Here is a 22,442-nt window from a genome sequence, read left to right as displayed (position 1 = left end):
AAATAACATCCAAATTTTAGAGAAACGAAAAAGAAGATGAACAAAAGTCGGACTTATAAAAAGTATGCAATAGGTTCTGAGATCACGTAGGTTGTCAAGTACAATTGAGTGTAAAAAGGGAGAACTCCAATCCTATGATATAGCCGTCCTGGGCACATTTACTAAACGTTAAATTTCCAAATTTCATAGAAAAATACTCGGAAGGAATTGAGAGGGATTGTCTCATTTCGCAACAATTTTACTTTGAAATTTGAACACAACTCCCCACTCAAGTTCAAGCAGTCAAAAGAATGCTAAAATAAATCAAACACAATATTTTTAATAATGTGTCTCGTCATTTTTTAAGTCAACTCTAGCTTATATTAGATAATGACATCATCGAGTCCCATAATGGAGATAACTGAGCCACATACACAAAAACAATCATAAACAAATGTGAGACTACAACCATGAACCTATGCCTAAAAAATTTCGTCAAAGCTGCATCCTAACTTATCGTCGTTGGTCGCCATAGTTCTCGCTGGTGATAGATAACATCAAGAAATTCGATCATTGAAATACTTGCAAAAGCCAATAGAGGATCAAATCTTCGTTGAGTCATGTGTATAACGAGATTGACAATCGCACATTATATTGTGGGGGCACCACCCTGATTTAGGTAGGCAGTCGACAAGTAGCACCAATCAAGGATGATGACCTTGAGCGCAAAGGCTTGAAAGAAGGAGCTATTGAAGGTGACGAGGATATTGCGGATAATACCCATGGACCCACGTCGACAAAGAACATGGCGGGAATAAGAACATCTAAACTCCTCAACAACGCCCGACCAAGTGCCACCGACATTGAAAGTTGCCTTGTGAGGACTTCGAAGCAACACTGTCATCACCGTTGGAGCGATGTTGCCATGACATCTTACTACACAACAAAAGAGAGACAATAATCCCAGCGCTCGAGCCGAAGAGGAGATCAAAGGGGAGATTGATCTGGAATATAAGACTATAAACATAAAATAAGTATTCCCTCTGTAAACTAATATAAGATGTGTGGTCTAAAATGTTTTATATAAGTTTATGGGTGTGGTTAGGTCTCGGTTGATTGAGACTTAATCAAGTCTCAGTCAAGTGACATAACATGTAAGAAAGAAAAAGAGAATATATGAAAAAAAAGAATTTGTAAGGATCTCAATGTAAAATTTCATGAATATAGCATCGATTGAGACGTAGCTAAGTTTTAGTCGACTGAGATTTAGCAAAACTGTTAGTTTATTACTTTATTTATAGAGGAAGTACTAAGATGAAATTAATTTTATGCCACATAAAGTATATACACTAATAGAGTAACTGATAGTCAAAGATTTATCCCAATGAAACCTAGATTCATGTACAGTAGTATTTTAAAAGGGAGGAAGTATTTTTTAATGGAAAAAGAAATAGAGGAAGGGGGGATGAACTCAGTCCCAAGTCCCAACTCCCCATCTCCTCCAAGCAGAGATCGTCTTGACGCTGAGGAAGGGGAAGTGAGAGTGAGAGCAGCATAATGGGGCGGTGGTGTTCGCCGGCGTCGGCGGAGCCGCGGTCGGTGCAGCTGCTCCTGCTGGGCGTCGCCCTCGTCGCCGCCTCCTTCTACGCCGGCACCCTCTTCCAGTCCTCCGCCTCCCCCGCGCTCATACTGCCCCCTTCCGTCTCCCGGTCGCCCGGTACCTCCAATCCCCAAGGTACCTATCTACTCTCCGCTCCCGGGCCACAGAGCACGCCTCCCCTGTCGATCCGCCGCTGGATCGCAATTATTTGTTCAGTTCCGTCCAATACGCGCCGCGGCTTTAAGCTTCCTATTCAGGTTATCTCAGATGCTCCGACGTTGTCACGAGAGGTGTAATGCTTGAGAAATTCACTCTCCGATATTGCCACACTTGTCTCCGACAAGAAGTAAATCTACTGGGCCTTGACGTAGTTTGTTTCAGTTCATACGCAAAGTTATACTATCAGTTTGGTCTTGACAGTTTGTCCTGGTTCTAGATTTGTTTTTCTATTTCTCTGAGTTGCAGCTTATGCCAGAAATGTACCATGTGGCGCATCTATCCTGAACTCCTAGTGCACCATGCGAACGTTTCCATGCCAAAAAGGTTAAACCTGTTTGATTTTCACTTGCAGATGCTTCAGAGTTCACAAACAAAGTTGGTGTTACTTATCGAACGGCATCAATCTCAGTTCCTGATTATGGACTTGATGTGTGCCCTTTGGAATACAACGAGCATATTCCCTGTCACGATGCCGCCTATATAAGAAGCTTAAGGAACCTGGATAGATCTAGACACGAGGATCTTGAAGCTAAATGCCCTCCACGAGAGGAGAGCTTGTTCTGTTTGGTGCCCCCACCAAATGACTACAAGATACCGATAAGATGGCCAACAAGTCGGGACTATGTATGGCGTAGTAATGTGAATCATTCACACCTTTCTGAGGTAAAAGGAGGACAGAATTGGGTGCATGAGAATGGTAAGCTTTGGTGGTTTCCTGGCGGTGGCACTCACTTCAAGCGTGGTGCATCAGAATACATAGAGAGGTAACCTTGGATTGCTTGCCTAATTTTCTGGTGTGTAGTTTAATATTTAGGCTGTAGAATGGTCTGATTCTTGTAATATCTTGTAAATAAATATTTGGGTGTGATGCCTAGTAGCAAAATTCTGAGCATTGTCAACTTTGATCTGATATTGTTCCTCTTTAGCAAACATCCTACTTGAAGCATAAACACCAAATAATAGCAGTCTTATGTTGCTGCCCTCTTGTATCTCGTACAAAAGATCTTGCGGTGAGATAATTTCTGTAAATGGATCAATGCAGGCTAGGAAATATGACAACCAATAGTACTGGTGATCTCCGCTCTGCAGGAGTTGTTCAGGTTTTGGATGTTGGATGCGGTGTTGCCAGCTTCTCTGCTTATCTTCTTCCCCTAGATATTCATACTATGTCATTCGCGCCAAAAGATGGCCATGAGAATCAAATCCAGTTTGCTTTAGAGCGTGGGATTGGTGCAATGATCTCTGTGTTGGCCACAAAGCAATTACCGTATCCTGGAAATTCATTTGAAATGGTTCATTGCTCCCGATGTCGTGTTGACTGGCATGAAAATGGTAAGATTCACATACTGTTAGTGTTTATGCTAAGCTGCTGAGCACATTTCAAAATTTAAGATGTGGCAGTATTTTTATGTGGGATCTTGTTAGTTATATTCTGTTTTCAGTTTATTGTAACATGCCCTTAAAAGTAAGTTGGTTCGCATAAAAATGTGTCCTCTTTCATCATTGATATTTTTGTTCTACTAAAAGTTCCTTCTGATGATGATCCTTTGTTTATGAATTCTACTTTAGAAATGCACCATTCAACCAGTAGCTCTTTCCTTTTTTTTGCAGATGGAATATTGCTCAAAGAGGTCGATCGTCTTTTGCGACCTAATGGATATTTTGTATATTCTGCTCCACCAGCTTATAGAAAAGATAAGGATTTCCCTATTATCTGGGAGAAGCTAATTAATATCACATCAGCAATGTGTTGGAAGCTTATTGCTAAGCATGTTCAGACTGCTATATGGATCAAACCTGAAGATGAATCTTGCCGACAGAAAAATGCTGATATGGGGATCCTGAATATCTGTGACCCCGGTGACACTTCTTCATGGCAAGCTCCATTAATGAACTGTGTTCGGTTGAACACGGACCAATCAAAAATTCAGAAACTGCCTTCCAGACCTGAACGCCTGTTATTTTATTCGAGGAGTTTGGAAATAATAGGTCAGTCCATTTCCATTGCCTACAAAAGAGAAAGAACGAGCTAGTTTTGGTTCTGCATGTTTGGGCCATGTTCCATCCTGGAGCTCAAATTTTTGAAGTGAAACTAATTCCTCTATGTTTAACATATGTTCGAAAATCGGAAAAAAAGCAGGTATGCTTATTGTGTAGTGTTGTTGGCTACCCGCAAAAAAAAAGTTTAGTGTTATTCGCTGTGGTACCTGCAACTAGCTGACTGTCAGTGGCTTGCTGGAGTTTTTCTGAGCGTAGGCCTGTTGTTTAAAGCTTTTTTTTGTCCCTTCAAATATTAAGGTTTTTAAAGAGCTGACCAATTTTGGAGCACTGAACATCAACCTTTCCTTAGTGTTAGCAAGCCAATCTTAAGGGAAGGGTAACCCCAGCAGATAGACCCTGGAAGGGAATCGGGTTAAGAATTTCCCAGGTTGGGATGTGGCAGTTGACAACGACGTTAGGAAGTCCGGAGACACCGGTGGGGGCCTTGAGAAGAGTTATCTTTTCTGCCTAACGGCCTGCCAACCCTGGAAGTCATTCTTGTGGCAGAGTCCTATTTGACATTCCTTGACCTTACTATTGAAATATTGATATTACTGCTCACATATGGCTTTAATTGAGCAAGACAATAATTTTGAGTGATAGGAAAACAGTTTGGGTGTGGCATTTCACAAATATGACATGTTACTTCTTGAAGCACACAAATATTTCTGTAAATTGCAGATATAAAAAAAAAAGGGCAACCTGGTGCATGTAGCTCCCGCTTGCGCAGGGTCCAGGGAAGGGTCCGACCACTTTGGGTCTATAGTACGCAGCCTTTCCCTACATTTCTGTAAGAGGCTGTTTCCAGGACTTGAACCCATGACCTCATGGTCACAAGGCAGCAGCTTTACCAGTGATTTAAATTGTACTAATAATTTTTAGGTAAATCTAGTTTGATCTTTGGCTCGATCTTGTAGCACATATGTATAAGTATAAACTATTTTCTGGAATATGTTTTCTAGGAGTTACTCCAGAGAAGTTTGAGAATAATAACCAGTTCTGGCGGGACCAGGTTCGCAAGTACTGGTCATTTCTTGGTGTTGAAAAGACTAGCATACGGAATATCATGGACATGAATGCTAATTATGGTGGATTTGCTATGGCACTAAGCACTGATCCTGTCTGGATTATGAATATAGTACCCTATACAACCATCAACACACTGCCTGTTATCTATGACCGGGGGTTAATTGGTTCTTACCATGACTGGTTAGTATTTCTTCTGAACATATAAACATCTACTTCCCTTGTTATGATGAAACAAAAACCATTATGCTGCAGGTGCCAGCCATTCTCAACATATCCTAGGTCATATGATTTGCTACATGCTTTCCACCTCTTTTCACACTATCAAGGTCATGTAGGAGGTTGCTTATTGGAAGATATCATGCTAGAAATAGATCGCATCATTCGTCCACAGGTAATATTGATATATACTCCCTCCTTTTTATATGCACAACTACCTTGTATTTTGTGTCTATCTTTGGCCGTTGTTTTGACCAACAAAATATGAGTTATATGCCACACAAAGTATATAATTGGATTCATATTTGAAAAAAGTTTACAATGGTATACTTTTTAGTACATATAAGTATATAGCATATGTTTTAATGGCCAACTCGACGGTCAAAGTTAGACTCGAAATATGTGGCCTTGATTCAAATATGTATTTACACATTGCATATCATATCTAGGTTGCCAATGTTTGTAAGAACAGTATTTTTCTTCTTCCTTCTTCCAACGGTTTTAATTTTTGAAAGAGTGATTCATGTTCATTGAAAGAGTGATTCATGTTCATGTCACAATAGATGCCTAAGCACAGTCTTGTTGCTTTAAATATCTAATATTTGAGGTATATCTATTTATTGTATCTTCACAGACAAATAGAATGGAAATGTCTTCTCTTGTCATCGGATCTATTTTCTTAAAGAAGTACTTCCTCCGTCACTATTATAAGATGTTCTAACTTTTTTCTGAATCAGATATATATAGGCGCATTTTAGTGTGTTTGTTCACTGGTTTCAATCCGTATGTAGTCCATATTGAAATATGCAAAACGTCTTATAATAGTGAACGGAGGGAGCACATCATTTTTCTAGTGAAAACTGCTCCTTCAATGTTTGAACATGCCATCAGTCAGGTTTTTATTTAATCATTTTACTAGATTTGTTAAGGACTAATTTTCAATTTGATTTTAAATTTCCCCAAATGGTGTGGAACATGCCTTATGACGGTTTTGTGCAAGGCCACTTAATTACTGATTGAAATATCATAAATGGTCATGTGCAAGAAATGATTTGTCCAGGGAAATACGATAGTATGTGGTCTAATCAGCCTGTTTCTCAATGTATAACAATTGGCCATGTGCAAGAAATGATTTGTACCTAATGCAGTATAAATTGCAAGCAACCTTTCTCACCACTTAGAAATATTTTTGTGTCGCATGAGCTTCTGTGTTTCTCTTTCTTGAATACCAGAGATCAAATATGATAATATAGTGATGGAAATTAAATTCATAGACAATAATCCATTCTGCATTACAATAATTTTGGACATGCAGGGTTTTATCATTATCAGAGATGAGAATACCACTCTCTCAAGAATCAGTGATCTCGCACCAAAGTTCCTATGGGATGTCACCATTCACACGTTGGAAAATGAGGAAAACAGGCCGGAGCAGGTGTTGATTTGTAGGAAGAAATTCTGGGCTATAGTTTGACTGGTGCTTGTGCCTGAAGATTTTATCTTATGTCCTATCTCACCATCCTGTATCTTGCTGACACAACATGAGAAAGATTTTCGGATGTACAAAAAGGTTTCAAGATGTTCCTCCAGTATGCACAAGACATTTTCTCGCGGATTCTTTCCAGCTGAGGTCATCGCATTACAGAAAAAAAAAATCTGAGGACATGACTGGGATTTTCTTCAGGAAATCTTCAGCCTGCTTTTCAGTGGTTGTGATTTAATGCCAACTTCTTATCTCGGAATGACGAATCGGCGGGTCTAGGACAAGATAACCAATGACTTTTCTAGATTTTCATGTAATTTGCTAATTTTGTAAACTAGTTTAGTTTAGGCTTTTCCTCTTCTTCTGGAGAACCTTGATTACGACATACAGTTATGCAGCAAATGATGAGGCATAGTTTTTAAGTTATACCTGTTGTCACCGTTGCGGATCCAGTAGAAGTGTGAATCAGGCACTCGTGCTTTAACACGTACTGCCCAGGCTTGGATAGTGTGGAGAGAAATGGTAAAATCTTCTATTCGGTGAAACAAACTTGCGGTTGGTAAGCTTGAAATCTGGAAACAAACATCACGAGTCGGCACGTCCTGAACCCATGGGCATATATATCCACTTTTTGAAAAATGCATTTAAAACATGTTTTAAAATGTAAAAAAAAAATCCACGCATACATGTTCACAAATGTGTGTGCGGCATAGAGTTTTGTGAAAAAAATGACTTTCCGTTTTGTCTAGCAAAAAAGACCAATTTCAATGCTTCTAAATAGCATTTTATGACATAATTTTTGTCTTTTTTACACAGGCTACAAAAAAGTTAATTTTGCCATGAAACTTTATGCACGCACATAAAACATGAAGATGTATTCGTGCAACCTTTTTCAAACTTTTTTAGCATTTAGAAATGTGTTTTTCAAAGTGACTTCATACCTACTCGGGTTCATCGATGCACTTCCCTAAACATTAAGTCATATACATGAGCAGGGCGTTTTCAAAGAAAAAATAGATTAGTGATTTTTTTATTTAGAAAATGGATCATGTGATCCCGATATCTGAGACCTAGCAAGGACTTTTGGGTGGCCTCCATGGTGAAAGTCGTGGAGCAACGGAAACAAGCGGGTAATCGGTAAAGCAGGAATCTCCTTTATGAAATACAACGGCAACACATAGATATGTCTGTGTCTAGAGGTTTGTTTTTGGAATCGGACCCAGCGACTTCAATAGTCGCGACGACCGGCCTCTACCCTACCGGTGAAGAGTCTCGAGCGGAGGTGCCTTTGCCTTCGCCTGGAGTGTTGTGGCGGTCCTCATCAAAGGAACCAAACTAGAAGAAGAGGAAGGGCGTTGCGGGTGCCTTTGCCCCTCCTTGCTTCCTCCGGCAACTGACTAAACAAGGCCGGCTTCCCAATCGTGTGTTGGACCAGCAACGACCATGAGGTAAAAAAACATTTTTTTGCCGTGTAATAGGGTTTTGTTTGATTGAACGCGAGGTAGCCGTGCAAAATTGTTGGAAAATGTGCAATGTTTGTGATTTAGTGGTGACATCCTCAATTTGGGAGAATTGGCCCTCAACAATGATGATTTTTTCAATATAATGATTGGTGAATTCGGAACAAACGATGTTGATTTCGAGGGCGCATCGTTGTCGCTTTCCTATCATGATTCCATCCAAGATATGTAATTTGCTCATTTCGATGCCACCGACTCATCAAAGAAGAAGGCAATTCGGATAAATAACTTTAAGCCTGATGAGAATGTTGTGTTTGTCTGGGCACGACAAGATATCTCCTTGATGTGATCGTCGGGAAGAATCAATCGGCATGAGAGTATTGGAAGTGCATTGAGGAGCGTTTCATTTTTTATCCTGGGCGGAGAATAAAAGTATGCTCAAATCTCTCACAAAATGATGGGCTGCATTCAAGACATGTGCAGCCATTCGACGGGTTGCAAGGAGCAAGTGAAGCACGCTCCTCCTAGCGGTTCAACCATTGCTCAATATGTAAGCAATTTTGTTGTTATTTTATTGCCATCTTTCCATTACTTTGAACATTCTCATCAATTTATGCATTTGTATGTTTTAGGATGAGACAACTCAAAAGAGGTACAAACAAATGGTCAAGTTGAAGGACAAACCATTTTGCCTCCTACATTTTTTGGATTTGTCGAAAGGGCATGAGAAGTGGAAGATGAGGTATGAGGACGACAATCCATAATCTGTGAAGGGCGCCAATTCCTCTTCGAAGATGGATGACGACGGAGATGATTTTGATGAAGAGAAAATGATAAATGTGCCTAGAAGTATCATTTCGGCGGCTAGCACTAGTCGCTCATACCGAGGGGATGAAGAGAGGAAAAGGAAGCAATAAAAGCTTGAGTTGGAGGAGAAGAATAATGAAGAGAAGAAGCTGAGATAGGAGGCTATGCAAGAGAGCAAACATCGGCTAGACAAAGAAGATGCTCTAACTTAAGTCAGAGATGGAGTGGAGTAGACTTTAAATTAAGGTGGATCAAATAAGAGATGCCCGCCTACACGACCAGAATCAGTTCATCACCTTTTGCCCCCGTTTAAAAAAAGAATCAGTTCAGCACGATGTATCCGGTCACAATGGCTTTAGGGGCTCAAGAATTTTGGGAGAAGACGCGGGATATCATCATACATTCGAGAAACCTCGAAGAAGAGCACACTACTCATACCGGAGGAGGAAGGGTTGGTGCACACTCTGACGGAAGGGCTGGTGCACACAACGCCATATGTGATTTGGACATGTCGCTCGTTCATATTTTTGTTTTTGCAACTTCTCTAAAACTATATATGTCCATGATTTTTTGATGTTCAAACATTTATTTTTTGGAGAGAATCTAAGTGCTTGAATGAGAAAACGGGGAAAGTATGGAGGTTGAGATATGATAACACTGTATTTAGATGTCGTCTCGACAACCTCTATATCCGTATGAAACGCGTTTCATATGCATTATGACGATCGTCAACGCCAGATGTGATTTGGACATGTCGCTCGTTCATATTTTTGTTTTTGCAACTTCTCTAAAACTATATATGTCCATGATTTCTTGATGTTAAACATTTATTTTTTGGAGAGAATCTAAGTGCTTGAATGAGAAAACGGGGGAAAGTATGAAGGTTGAGATATGATAACACTGTGTTTAGATGTCATCTCGACAACCTTTATATCCGTATGAAGCGCGTTTCATATGCATTATGATGATCGTCAATGTGGCGACTCTGCTAGAGTTGCTTTAGCCCTCTCTATCCAATGACAGCTGCACCCCTCATTTTGCGGTCCAAGAAGTGATTTCTTAACTAAACGAAATTCGTGAAATAACTAGGATGTAAGATGAGGGCACAACAGCCGTTGGATCAAGATTGTACGGTGGATGAGAGGCTAATCCGCTTACAGCAAGGCATCAGGCAGCACGGGTCGCACGGCCCACCAAGACAGCTCTCAGGGCAGCTGACCCCGGGGCCCAAGGAGCGAGCGCAGAAGGGTTTTGCTCCCTGTAGAGGAGAAGAACCTTTGCCCCGCCGCCGCCGCCGCGCGCTCAGCCTCTCTCTCTCTCCCTCTCTCTCTCTCTCTCTCCTTACCCAGCCGCCTCGTGCCCTCGTCCTCTCCCGTCTCCGACCGCGCCGCCGCCACTAGGCCACGGCCGCCGCCCCCTCCCCAAGCCTCGCTTCGCTCCCGCGGGGATGGAAAGCCCCGATGGTTCCTCATTGCCAGACTTTCTTGAGCTCCAGCGCACCCGTGTTCTCTGCAAGGCCGATGCCCCCACTCATGTATTCATCTACTCCCTACCCCGTTCTTTTGTTTCATTACGTCTTAGTGATTCTCATACACCTATTCTGCCCGTGTGCGGTGTTTTATGCGCTTAAATTGTTTGCGGTGACATTTTTTTCCCGCAGGAATCATGTCCGCTGTAGTGTAGACTTCTTATGTAATAACCTAATTTCTCGTAGGAACATAAATCATTCTCTCTTAGCATCCAATTGTCCAATTATTATAATATTTTGAAATGAAGGTGATTTTGGTTCCCATCGCCGTTTTGATGTGCTATTTTGCTTCTGTTAAAAAGGCTTGAACATGTTCTCTTAAATATCACTGCTTGTTTACTTGTGTTCGGCTTAGATGGAAAAGGTTGGCACGGTGAGGTATTTACTTGGAGGAATTTGGTTGCAAACCAAAATCATTTTTTCCAGTTCTGCAGTATTTATATGCTGTGTTATAATTGTCCAGTTATACTGGCAAAATGTCGCTACTTTAAGAACAGATTGGGCATTTATGATCTTCATATGATTTTTGAAACATTTTTTTTCTGTTTGTTATTGAAGGCTGTCAGCTGATTATATGGATAGCTCATATATAAATTTTTATGTTTTCTCTTTATGTTTCAATAGACAGAAGGGTTTCAATACTCGGGTGCTTTTGCTGCTATGGGATTTGATACTAGTGTCTCAGTTGAGAAGTTCTGCAAGAACTTTAAAATCGAGATAAATCGACTTACAGATGAGGATATGGAGTTTGATATGATTGGCGTTGATGCATCGATAGCTAATGCTTTCCGGAGAATCCTCATTGCAGAGGTATGCACATTGTTGTCATCTGCACCATCTCAAAAACTATTTGCTGGGTATTCCAATATGTTTCCTGTTTAACATCTAAGCATTATATATGTACTGTGTAATATTAATTCATAGGTTCCTACAATGGCCATTGAGAAAGTCTTCATGGTTGACAATACCTCAGTTATAGCAGACGAGGTCCTTTCACATCGACTAGGCCTTATTCCACTTGATGCTGACCCAAGGCTTTTTGATTATATCTCTGGTCAGTGTCATAAATTTCTGTAGTTTCACATTCATAAATGTGGTTGCATCCAGCTTATTCTTTTCTTTTCTTTTGTAGATGATGTCCCAAATGAAAGGAACACTATTGTGTACAAACTGCATGTTTCATGTGAAAAGGGTTCCCAAAGGCTTACAGGTATATATTCTTTGCCTGCAAGCCGGACTCTAGTACAGTTTCCAATCATCTTACCATTTTCTTATTGGGAACTTTGTCTTTCAAATGTATATCATCAACAAATTATTTCTTCGTCTATAATTAGCCTCAGCTTATCTTCTGTATCATGTCTGTTCATTGCTTTTGAAACTAAATGCATATATGCCTTTTACTTTTTGAATATCTTGTGTACAACCTAAAGCACCTAAGCAAACCTATTTTACTGGTATGTATTAGAACAAAGATTCAAATACTGGATATTTGGTTCTTGGTACTGTACCTCTGCTTATGTCCATTCTTGTAACATTGTTTGACTTAGAAATCATGCAGTGCCCAATCACATAATCTCTTATCTTAATCAATCATCAATAAGTTACTTTGCTGAATAACTGCATCTTATGTCAATGATTAATTAGACATTTCAGTTTTGTTAGCTTGTTGATGTTGTTGTTGTTGTTGTTGTTTCTATATACTCCCTCCGTCCCAAAATAAGACGTACTTTGGGACGGAGGGGTAGTATATACTGTTAGCATTATCCAATTTTATTCATGTGTTATGGTTGGGCTTTAGCAGTATACAGTTGCTTACAGCTTTCTTGGCTCGCAGTTAAGTCTGGTCAATTGGAGTGGTTGCCAGAAGGCAGCCAATTAACTATGGCATCTCCTGCGCAATCTGGGGACAATCAGAGGACCTACACATCCTTTGGTCAAAGCCAACAGAATACCTCTGAAAGGCCTCTCGGTGTGAAGTATAATGACATAACAATCGCCAGGCTTGGGCCAGGACAGGTTATTTTGTTACTAATAGTTACATTACTTGGTACCATCATTTAGATGAATAACCTTTTGTCATGATTTAAATAATCAAGCCTAAGTTAATGTGAGTCAGTGTATGCCTAATAGAATTTTTTGATGCTAATTTAAAATTCTTTTACGCATTTTCAGGGAGTGCCATTTGTGTTAAAAGTCAATCATGATGTGTTCTAATATTTTTTGTTCTATTTCAGGCTATTGAGCTTGAGGCACATGCTGTTAAGGGAGTGGGGAAAGTTCATGCGAAGTGGTCTCCAGTTGCTACAGCCTGGTACAGGATGCTCCCTGAGGTAAGATTCGTGTTATGGCATTTCCAGTAATTATATGTCGAGTAACTGCAAACTATTCGTCTCCACTGCTGATTGTTTTGTTATCATGTAGGTTGTTCTTCTCAAAGAAATTAAAAATGGTGATGCAGAGGAGCTAGTGAAAAAATGCCCAGTTAATGTTTTTGACATTGAAGACCTGGGAAAGGGTAACTTGTCTTTGACTTCCTATTTTGAGAGGCTGAGAAGTTTTAGTAGCTGTTGGTGTGCTTGTTTATTGACTGTTGTATCTGAGTAGCATGGGAGGGGTTTGTCAATCCTAGTAACACCATGTCTACCAGATCATCATTTTGTGATATTGCCTAAATTTTACAAATAAAAAGTCCTAGGCCTAGTTTCATTTCCATTGAAAATGGAAGATCTAATTGATTGCAGTCCTTGGTTTGAGCTGTTTTATACCACCACTACGCTGAAGATGGACACAACCTCCATGACTACTAGATCATTATAGCCACTAGAGTCCTGGCACCGCTAGCTCTACAGAAACAAAAACACAGTACACAAACATTCCATTGTTGCTGCAAATAACCATCACAGCATGTGCAGGGTCTCTCTCAGTTCTTCCAGGGTCACCACATTTCCCTTGAGCATTTCCTTTCCTATGGCGCCCACAGTACACAAACATTCCATTGTTGCTGCAAATAACCATCATAGCATGTGCAGGGTCTCTCAGTTCTTCCAGGGTAGCATTTCCTTTCCCATGGCGCCAGCCATCTTTCTGTGACCCCATTGACGTTTCCAAAGTCCCAATAAGTTGTAACGTATAGCCCCAGCACAACAATCTCCTGGCACTTGACCCCGTCTCTATCTCTATCATGGTGTACCTCCATCTGGAAGCAGCAATCCTCAGGAACAGTGAATAATTTCTCAGTTTCCATTCAAATCACATCACTGCTGAAGATATAATATCATAGGTGTAAGTTTGGAATCACCAAACAGGGACTAGCAATTCAACCATAGTACATACCAGTATCTTCCCAACCAATTCAGAAGCTCACTCCCCCATAATTTGGCAATAGCACACTCTGTAAACAGGCGATTAATACTTTGGGATTCGAAGCAAAAAAAAAAAAGAGCAAGGCACTAACATTTTAGCTATTTTTGGTTAGACAGCATCCGCAAAATTATATGGATTCTAGGTGGCCACGAAAGCTTTTGAAGTGCAGGAATGAACCCATGAGTACTCTAATTGCAGAGCAGCAATTGGCTTGACACTAAGTTGTTATGGACCTTTGTCCGCAATGGGTAAATTGGGGATAATGTTCCAGAAAGACCGCGCTCTGTAATCCAGTGGCAGGGCTTGTTCCTGAGGCTTATTGGAACTTCTGTTTCTTAATTGCTTGAACAAAATGGTTACACACTAGTCCTTTATATAGGTCAACTAACTTGGTCCACAATTTCTAGTTCAATTCAACTCCAGAGGTATCTTCTAAAGGTTAACTTCAACTCTGCAGTCCCAAGTTGTCTTTAGTGTGTATAACTCCTGCTATTGTTGGCCTGTCTGACCAGTTCTGATTTATTTGGATGTTTACGAGCACTTTAGTCCATTTATGTTGGCATTTAACTAGGACTCAAGCACCCACTGGACCCTAATAATTACTTTAGTTTAGATCACTAAGATGGTTGTTTTTGAAGCATTTCTAACTTGCCAAATGTCCTCAACATTCATTTTGTACTAGATAGACAACATGGGAATAAATTGGTTCAAAGTTCAACAAGTAACTAATAAGGGTCAAGAGATCAAAAGCAATTAGATAATCCGCGTGATGTCAACATGGAAAGTGTCTAGTGTTTATAGGTGCCCGTATGTTGTGCCTTTATTTTTCCAAGCTGCGTTCTTGCCCGAAGCTTATGTTCACCCCTTGTATCTCCATTGTCCAGGGGAGAAGAGAGCAGTTGTTGCAAAGCCAAGAGCATGCACCCTTTGTAGGGAATGTGTCAGACTGGCTGATGATCAAGTAGAGCTACGGCGCGTTAGAGACCACTTCATTTGTAAGTAGCAAACGACCTGTTTATAATGGCTCTGATTCTTCTTTTTTTGCAGGGGTTCCGATTCTTCTAGCCTGCTGCTAATCAGTGTTTTTTCGTTGCTTGTTTCTGCTGGTTCAGTTACAATCGAGTCCACCGGATCTCTACCGCCAGAGGTGCTCTTCACAGAGGCCGTGAATATCCTTGAGGAGAAGTGCGAGCGAGTGATATCCGAACTTTCCTGAGCCCGATATAAAGTTTTCAGTAATGTTCTGATGCAGTTTTTCTGTTACTACTATGTTGTGTTGAGGACGAAGGCTTAGTGTACTAGTATAGGTTACTGTAAAACTTCTGTGTCCAATACTCTGGAGTCACATTCAGCTAATTTATCACCGAGCTGGTATATGCAGCTCCTTTCATCGGAGGAACTTGGAAACTCAGACGGGGCCGTTGGATCTGGAATTTGTGCTGCTGATTGAATCTGTGTTTTTGCATGCAAGCACCCTAGGGCTAGTTATTGTAGTACTACACAAAGCCCGTGTATTTTTTCTTGTAAAACCCACGGAATGGTAGGTGGATGAATTGGACATTAGATTGCAGATCCAATGGTCCGTATTGGAGTTTCTAAGTTTTCACCGAGTGGTAGGTTACCACGAGATGCTTTCTCCCTTTCCTCCGTTAGGCCAACTCCACCGCGCGACCCCAAACGGACGTTTGATTTGTCCGGTTTTTGTCCCTTTGGGTAGGGATTTGGGGTCGTGTCCTGGGATGCGGTGGCCGTGCGCGCGGCCGCATCTTTTTGCCCCATCTTGTCCGTTAGGGACAAAAAATGCCCAAATTTACATCAAAACTAGTTTTGAACCCAAATATTTGTCTGAAAATTAAAATTGCTTTACAATCCAATTGAAATTGTCTTTAATAGAATAGTTTTACAACCAAATTGAAATTATCTTGACTATTGGTTGCCAATGTGATCCCACACGTGCTCAACTAAGTCATTTTGAAGATTCACATCAGTGTGCCAATCACGCATCTCACGGTGGAATTGGGCAAACTGTTCGAATGTGGCCGGGTCTTGATGCAAGGGCTCAATATTTTCACCTTGATAATCAAATCCTTGGTCGAAGATGCTCTCATTACGTTCGTCCTCGACGATCATGTTGTGCATGATCACACAAGCAGTCATCACCTCCCAAAGCTTCCTTTCATCTCATGACAATGCAGAGTTTCGAACGATACCCCACCGGGATTGAAGCACACCAAAAGCACGTTCCACATTCTTTCTAACACTCTCTTGCATTTGGACAAATCTCTTTCTCTTCTCACCTTGGGGTTTCGAGATTGTCTTCACAAAAATTGACCACTGAGGATATATACCATCTGCTAGATAGTATCCCTTGTTGTAATGGTGGCCGTTGATCTCAAAGTTGACAGGTGGGGAGTGGCCTTCTGCAAGCCTCGTGAAGACCGGAGAACGCTGCAGCACGTTGATATCATTGTGAGAACCTGCCATGCCGAAGAAAGAATGCCATATAGAAAGATCTTGTGATGCCACCGCTTCTAATATGACAGTGCATCCGTTAACATTGCCCCTTGTACTGGCCCTGCCAAATAAATGGACATTTCTTCCACTCCCAGTGCATACAATCTATGCTGCCAAGCATACCTGGAAAGCCTCTAGCTGCGTTGGTCGCCAACAATCTCTGTGTATCAGCGGCAGTTGGCTGCCTCAAGTACTCTACGCCAAAGACCTCGATCACAGCCTGGCAAAACTTGTACATTGACATCAGACATGTTGTCTCACTCATACGCACATACTCATCCACCAGATCGCCTGAAATTCCATATGCAAGCATGCGGATGGTCGCGGTGCATTTCTGGTAGGAGGAGAATCCAAGCTTGCCAAGGGCATCCGTCTTGCACTCGAAGTATGGGTCATGAGCAACCACTCCCTCTCGAATACGATTGAACACATGCCTTGCCATACGAAAACGGCGACGAAATTTATCCGGCTTGAAGAGCGGGGTGTTGGCAAAGTAATCGGCATAGAGCAGGGCGTGACCTCTCTCCCTGTTGCGGTTCAGGTTGGGAGCACGGCCAGGGACTGACCCCCTGTACCGAGGAAGCTGCCGTTGAATATGGTCGTGAACGACCAGTGCAGCCACCACGAGATCGTCATTATCTGACGACGAATCATCCGATGAACAAAGAAAGTGATGAAGAAAAACTCGTCTCCACTGTCCATACCTTTGTTGGCAAAAGGTCGAACACCTTGCGGTCGTGGTGGCGAAGAGGCCGCGATGATCACCTCGACGCAGCAGGGGTGGTTGCCGGCCGGCTACTGGCCGCTCTGGAGCTCTTGTCGGAATCTGCCTCGGCCGTCGTGGTACGTCGCCGGCAGTCGTGTCCCCTCTGCCACCGGCAAGGACGGCGACGGCCAAACCTCCTCCTACCGACGACCAAAACTACGGCGGAAGCGCAGGCGTGGTGGCGGCCATGTCGAGACGTGGTTTGGTATGGACGGCGAGGGGGGGGGGCTGCGCGGTGAGGAGGCGGCCGGAGAATAGCGGCGGCGCCGGCGGCAGGACGGGGCGGGGAGAGAGGGTGAAGCGTTGGGAGCGGAGAGACTGCTACTGTCCCCGACAGGCGGGCCACGGGAGGGACAATGGCGTGCGTCGAGGCCGTCCGCGCGCGTCCGTTTCACCCCAAACCGAGCACAAGTTTGGGCCGAAGATGGGTCGAAAGCGGACGGAATCCGGACATTTGTCCATTTAAGGCCGTGCGCTGAGCCGTTTCGTTTGTCTTGTTTACCCCAAACGGATGGGAACGGACAAAATAGGGTCACGCGGTGGAGTTGGCCTTAGTCCTCTCCCATTGTACACCTCCAGCCACCATACTGGGGTGAGACGAGGGGAACCTCGGATCTGCACTCGGTGGATAGATTGGGTGCACCTTTGGGGTTAGGAGTCGGGGATTATTCAACGGCGCGACATGCACTTTCTTCTTCAAAAAAAAGTGAATCAATGACTTGTGTTTTAACATGTATTGTCCATGCTTGGGTGGGACGGTGTGGGGAGAAATGGGAATCGGCAAAGTCGTCGGCAGCCGTACCTCAAGCTATCGCAGCACGAATCTGCTTTTCGTTTTAGGGCACAACGGCGACGCATAGATATGTCCGTGTCTACAGCACGATCTTACCTTGTCGCTGGTCGATGGAAGTGGTAGCAATATAATATCAGGAGATTTTAGGCCAACTCCATCGCACGATCTTAAATGAACGTCTAGTTTGGCCGGATTCCGTCCGTTTGAGACGGCAATGGATTCGTCCATATCCGCTGCTGTCCGTTGGGTCGTGGGTGCGCCCAACGCGCGGCCGCACCTCAAATCATGTTCGGGATGAACGTGATTAAAAAAACATAAAAACTAAAATAAAAGGCCGAAAAAAGTAAATAAAAACAAAATATAAAAACATAAAACATAATTAAACATAACGGTCACAAAACGGCCCAGTTCCACGGTTCACATTGCCATAATTAACATAAAAAAAGTCGTCTTCAGGCCGCCCGCGCGCTCCTGCCGTGCCCGCCAATGTCATGGCCGTCACCGTCTTCACTGGCCGCCGGTGTCGTTGTCGTCACTGACGAGGTCGACGTAGTCCGGCGGCGTCCAGAGGTGGGCCGACAGTCCGTGGTAGATGGGGACAGACTGGAAGGCGGGAGGTGCCTGCACCACCTCCTCCCGTGGCGACGCGTCCCGCTCCAATGACCGCGTCGGCGTGGGGCACCAGTTTGCGACCCCCACGGCGTCGGCCGTCTCCGGAGCCGAGCACGACCAGCTCCAGCGCTGCCCAACCAGGGCCAGGTGGAACGCGGCCACCGGCTCCTCCTCCACCACCTCCTCCGCCATCGCCATCTCCAGCTCGGGGATGGCGACGTCGCCGGCCGCAGAGAGGGCCATCGTCTCCTCGAGGCCTAGCCATTGGCGCTCATCGTGCGTGTTCATGGAGTTCTCCATGACACGTTGCATGAGCCGGGCCTCCTCCTCCGCTGTCATGCGAGGAGATGAAGGTGGCGACGGAGAGGGGGAAGGTGGCGGCGTTGGCGTGAGGCCGCGCACCCCCCGACGTGGCCGTCGCGGACCCAATGCCGTGCCGACGAAGTATGAGGCGCGCCGCACGTCGTGCTCGTCGTGTAGCCAGGTGTCCCAGAGTACGGAGTAGGAGGCGTACCTATCATCGTACTAGAGGTCATCGGGGAGGAGGCGGCGGCGGCACTCGATCTCATCGCGACGCGCACGGCTGCTCATCGGGACCGGCGGGATCGGGACCCGATTGGCCGAGAGGTGCCAGTTGTTGGGGAGATGGAGGTCGCTCCACAGGACCGGCGTCCTCGTCTCCCAATAGCGTCGGCATACATCCGCGTTGATGTACTGTCGGTCGCGCTCGCCGGCGGTCCTAGGGCCGATGATGAATGGGGTAGGCGCGGCAGCCCGGCGCGGTCGCGTGGCGACCCCCTCTTTCACGGAGCCGCGGCGGTGTCCCGAGGAGGAGCCGGCCTCACGGTCGTGCTTCCCCTTGCGGCCGTGGTTTCAGAACCCCATGGCTGCGAGGCGGCCGGCTGGCAAGCTCGACGACGGGGAGAGGCTAGGGTTTGGGGTGTCGGGTTTCGAGGAGGCAGCGGGCTGGAGTGGGAAGTGTGGACGACGACCGGTCCACGGCCTCCCCATTTAAGAAGGACGGCGACCGTGCGCCTGGGCGCATGACAGATGAGGCCGGCTGCGCGTTGGCATTGGTGTTGGCGGGTGGGAGGTAGGTGGCCGCCTGCCACGCGGCCCCGACACGGACAAGCATCGCATCCGTTTGCTGTCCGCCGCGACCCAAACCCGGTGCATGTTTGCACTCGAAATGGATCAACCCGAATACAAAACGGACCATTGCGTGTTGGGTCGTCTGATTTGTCCCTTTTATTCTAAACAGACGGGGTCGGACGGGATGGTTTCGCGCGGTGGAGTCGGCCTTACCGCTCGGTTGACAATTTTTACATTTCATATCGTATCCGATCTTCCTTGGAAGCAGGTCCTGAAATTGTACAACGTGTTTGGTTTGGCAGAAAGCATGCAGATCCTGAAATTGACCGCAGTAATTTGTACAACGTGTTTGGTTCGGCACGGGTAATCATGTTGAGATTCTCTTGACACCATATAGCAGCCAGGCTACACCCAAAAGCAAAAGGAGGCTATTTGCATCGTCTCAAATGTATATACTTTCCTTTGGCATAAACATTTGTAAAGAAATCAACAACAAATTATACTCATTATATAATTATTACAATTCTAACACATAACTTTCAAAGCTAAAAAAGAACTTCCTAAGCTAACTTTTCCCTTTTCAGATATAATATTCGATCTTATTTATTTCACACTGCTGCAACCGCCTGAAGACGTCAGGAAAGCAACTCAAGAATATATTCGAAGAACACAAGCAGCTACGGTGGAGATCGTTCTCATGGAGGCCCTGCCTCTCACACCTTCATTTTCTTCGCTCAACAAATTAATCATCCAAATCGGTCGGCGGCAGCAGCTAGCCAGAGATTGAAGCATTGCATTGAACCTCTCCATCGATCGGTACTGATGGAGAGGAACATGACAAACAACCCGCCGCTTCCGGTGAGGTGTCGAACTGACGGTCGATCCACACATCAAACTCTTAATCAGCTTGTTGTTGCCAACACATTTCTCTTTGGCCGTATTACTGCCGGCTACCCTACTACGGGTGATCGTTCGGACGGGAAGCAGGGCGTGGGCAGGAAGAAGAAGGGATGGTGCATGCATTACATACATGAATTGCGGATGGATCGATTTCTCTAAATTAATTTATTACTCGGCCGGAATCAACGAAGTAGGATAGGATGGCGCGCCTCTCCTCTCCTCTCCCCCTCCCACCACTGGCCCTCCACCACCCTGCACCCAGCCCACCTCCGGTCGCCGCAAGCTCTTCCCATGGCCACACGCTCATCACCAGCCCCTTGGACGCGCTGCTCCACTCTGTTGCTCCACCACCATCACCTTTCTTTGACCTTCCCTACGTTAAAGCGGGGCAGGTGGCTCTCCGTTGCTTCCTGGGCCGTGGCAACGCCATGGGTGGAGTTCGAAGATGATTGCAGTTACTACTGCTGCCTCGCAGTCACCACGCCGGTGCTGCACCTTGCGTCGCCCCTCTACATCGTCTTTGAGTTCTCCACCCGCCACCTTGACGCCATCACCGTAGCTGCTCTGCTCCAAGCCGCCCTTGGTGGCTGCGCCACAGACTTCTTCGTCGCCCGCTTCTCCCCCCTGGTCTTCCGCTTCCATGTGGCTTCCCCGCGGGTCGCGGAGATCATCCTCGACCAAAAATCGATCCGCCATCGTAACTACACCTTTTCTTTCGCTCTTTCACTACCTCTGCTTCCACCCACGCCTGCCGCGGCCGCCTCATGCATGTCGCTCGCCATCTGCTTGCAAATTCAAGAAGACCTCTGCCTTCACTTCGAAGGTGTGGTCTCCACGCAACTCCGGTCGACTGTCACCATCGACCCATGCCACAACCTCCATGGTTGCCGCATGTACGCCCGCGTCATCCAATTCCCGTTTGCCCTAACCGCTGGCTCCATGGCCCTCATCCTCGCTCGCCTCTTCGGTGGCTGCTTCCCCCACTTCAGCGTTGTCGACGAGGGAGACTCTTGCTTCTCGTTTACCGTTGCCAACCCCAGGGTAGCCAACCTCATCGCTGCCATGGGCGACTTCCATAAACAGGACATGTTGATCAGCTTCCCTCGTCCGCCTACTCCGAGTGGCTCTGGACGCTCGCTCGCTGTAAAGGCCAAGCCCTCCGTGCATGGATCCACGGCTTCCTCTCCGACGACGAACATCTCTACTTCATCGTCCTCACCGTCAACAGCCCTTAACATGCCCAAGGTTAGACGTGCTCGGCCTGGTATTAGTTTTTTTACCGTATGCTTCATGCTAGTCACCCTAATCAACTACCACCACATATGCATTATACCTCTCACATCCACTGTTTCTGGGTCACCTTTATGCCACTAGCTGTTAGCCCTAATGAAGTGCTTGTTGAGTCAGCTCTAAACCACTGTTTTCGGTTAAACAAGATTTTCATGCAATCAAGGTAGATGAGCTCATTTTCAAAACTGGCATCTTCTCCCGCTTGGCTAAGATTCAAATTCTTAAGTCCGGATCTCTGAACTTCTCTGGTTTTCGGCCTTTTCTCTTTGACCAGCTAGACGAGGTGGTTTCTCACTGCGGCCGACATCTAGCACTCTATCACTCCTTTTCTTATATCCCGCTCCAGCCGCGCTCCGTCTCTATCCTGGGCCCCTTCGTGCCACCCAGCCCACGCATGCACGACCCAACCCCAGCCGCCCTCATGGACGACCCGTACGTCCCCTCCCCCATGCAAGCTCTCTGGGCCCGCCCCATGCACAGTGATGGCTACGCGACGGAGTCAGACAGACCAAATCCTCTCAAAGACCCGTACGCAACACTCGAGGATATGCATGCATGCGTCCCTCTCGCTAGAACCCAGGCACCCCTTTTGTCTCTTTGTCTGTGCCAAATCGGGCTCCCCCACTCCTCCCACCCGCGTCTAATCCGGACGGCGCTGCGCCGACCCCTGTCTCCCCTCGCCCGACCACTGTTTCCACTCCGTGTCAGGATGCTGCATTGGGAACCGATGAAGCTGCGAGGTCAACTAGTG

General features: G+C 45.1%; 2 protein-coding genes and 1 pseudogene across 2 annotated transcripts; 2 read left to right on the top strand and 1 right to left on the bottom strand.

The window, feature by feature from the left end:
- The first annotated feature begins 1,447 nt into the window (after nucleotides 1-1,447).
- LOC119276906 (probable methyltransferase PMT7) lies at nucleotides 1,448-6,992 on the top strand. The gene is made up of 7 exons (XM_037558074.1): nucleotides 1,448-1,714; nucleotides 2,151-2,562; nucleotides 2,841-3,130; nucleotides 3,410-3,787; nucleotides 4,801-5,047; nucleotides 5,120-5,258; nucleotides 6,399-6,992. The coding sequence occupies exons 1-7, from the start codon at nucleotides 1,537-1,539 to the stop codon at nucleotides 6,555-6,557; spliced, it is 1,803 nt and encodes a 600-aa protein (XP_037413971.1). The 5' UTR covers nucleotides 1,448-1,536; the 3' UTR covers nucleotides 6,558-6,992.
- Nucleotides 6,993-10,063: 3,071 nt separating this feature from the next.
- Nucleotides 10,064-15,294, top strand: LOC119276913 (DNA-directed RNA polymerases I and III subunit rpac1-like). Its single transcript, XM_037558084.1, has 9 exons — nucleotides 10,064-10,367; nucleotides 10,986-11,171; nucleotides 11,286-11,415; nucleotides 11,494-11,571; nucleotides 12,196-12,377; nucleotides 12,596-12,691; nucleotides 12,783-12,876; nucleotides 14,609-14,719; nucleotides 14,837-15,294. The coding sequence occupies exons 1-9, from the start codon at nucleotides 10,281-10,283 to the stop codon at nucleotides 14,938-14,940; spliced, it is 1,068 nt and encodes a 355-aa protein (XP_037413981.1). The 5' UTR covers nucleotides 10,064-10,280; the 3' UTR covers nucleotides 14,941-15,294.
- A 240-nt stretch (nucleotides 15,295-15,534) lies between these two features.
- On the bottom strand, nucleotides 15,535-16,776 carry LOC119353493 (annotated as a pseudogene).
- Between the last annotated feature and the right edge of the window lie 5,666 nt (nucleotides 16,777-22,442).

Source organism: Triticum dicoccoides, chromosome 1A, assembly GCF_002162155.2.
Source record: "Triticum dicoccoides isolate Atlit2015 ecotype Zavitan chromosome 1A, WEW_v2.0, whole genome shotgun sequence".
Classification (NCBI taxonomy): Eukaryota; Viridiplantae; Streptophyta; class Magnoliopsida; order Poales; family Poaceae; genus Triticum; species Triticum dicoccoides.
Note: the sequence above shows the minus strand (reverse complement) of the source record. Positions and strands in the feature narration are given on the sequence as shown.

Excerpts from the sequence above, each read along its gene's own strand:
- LOC119276906 (XM_037558074.1), top strand. The coding sequence starts at position 1,537 with ATGGGGCGGTGGTGTTCGCCGGCGTCGGCGGAGCCGCGGTCGGTGCAG. Across the intron at positions 2,563-2,840 it reads GCATCAGAATACATAGAGAG|GCTAGGAAATATGACAACCA; the intron begins GTAACCTTGGAT and ends GGATCAATGCAG. Across the intron at positions 3,131-3,409 it reads TGTTGACTGGCATGAAAATG|ATGGAATATTGCTCAAAGAG; the intron begins GTAAGATTCACA and ends TTTTTTTTGCAG.
- LOC119276913 (XM_037558084.1), top strand. The coding sequence starts at position 10,281 with ATGGAAAGCCCCGATGGTTCCTCATTGCCAGACTTTCTTGAGCTCCAG. Across the intron at positions 11,172-11,285 it reads GGAGAATCCTCATTGCAGAG|GTTCCTACAATGGCCATTGA; the intron begins GTATGCACATTG and ends ATTAATTCATAG. Across the intron at positions 12,692-12,782 it reads GGTACAGGATGCTCCCTGAG|GTTGTTCTTCTCAAAGAAAT; the intron begins GTAAGATTCGTG and ends GTTATCATGTAG.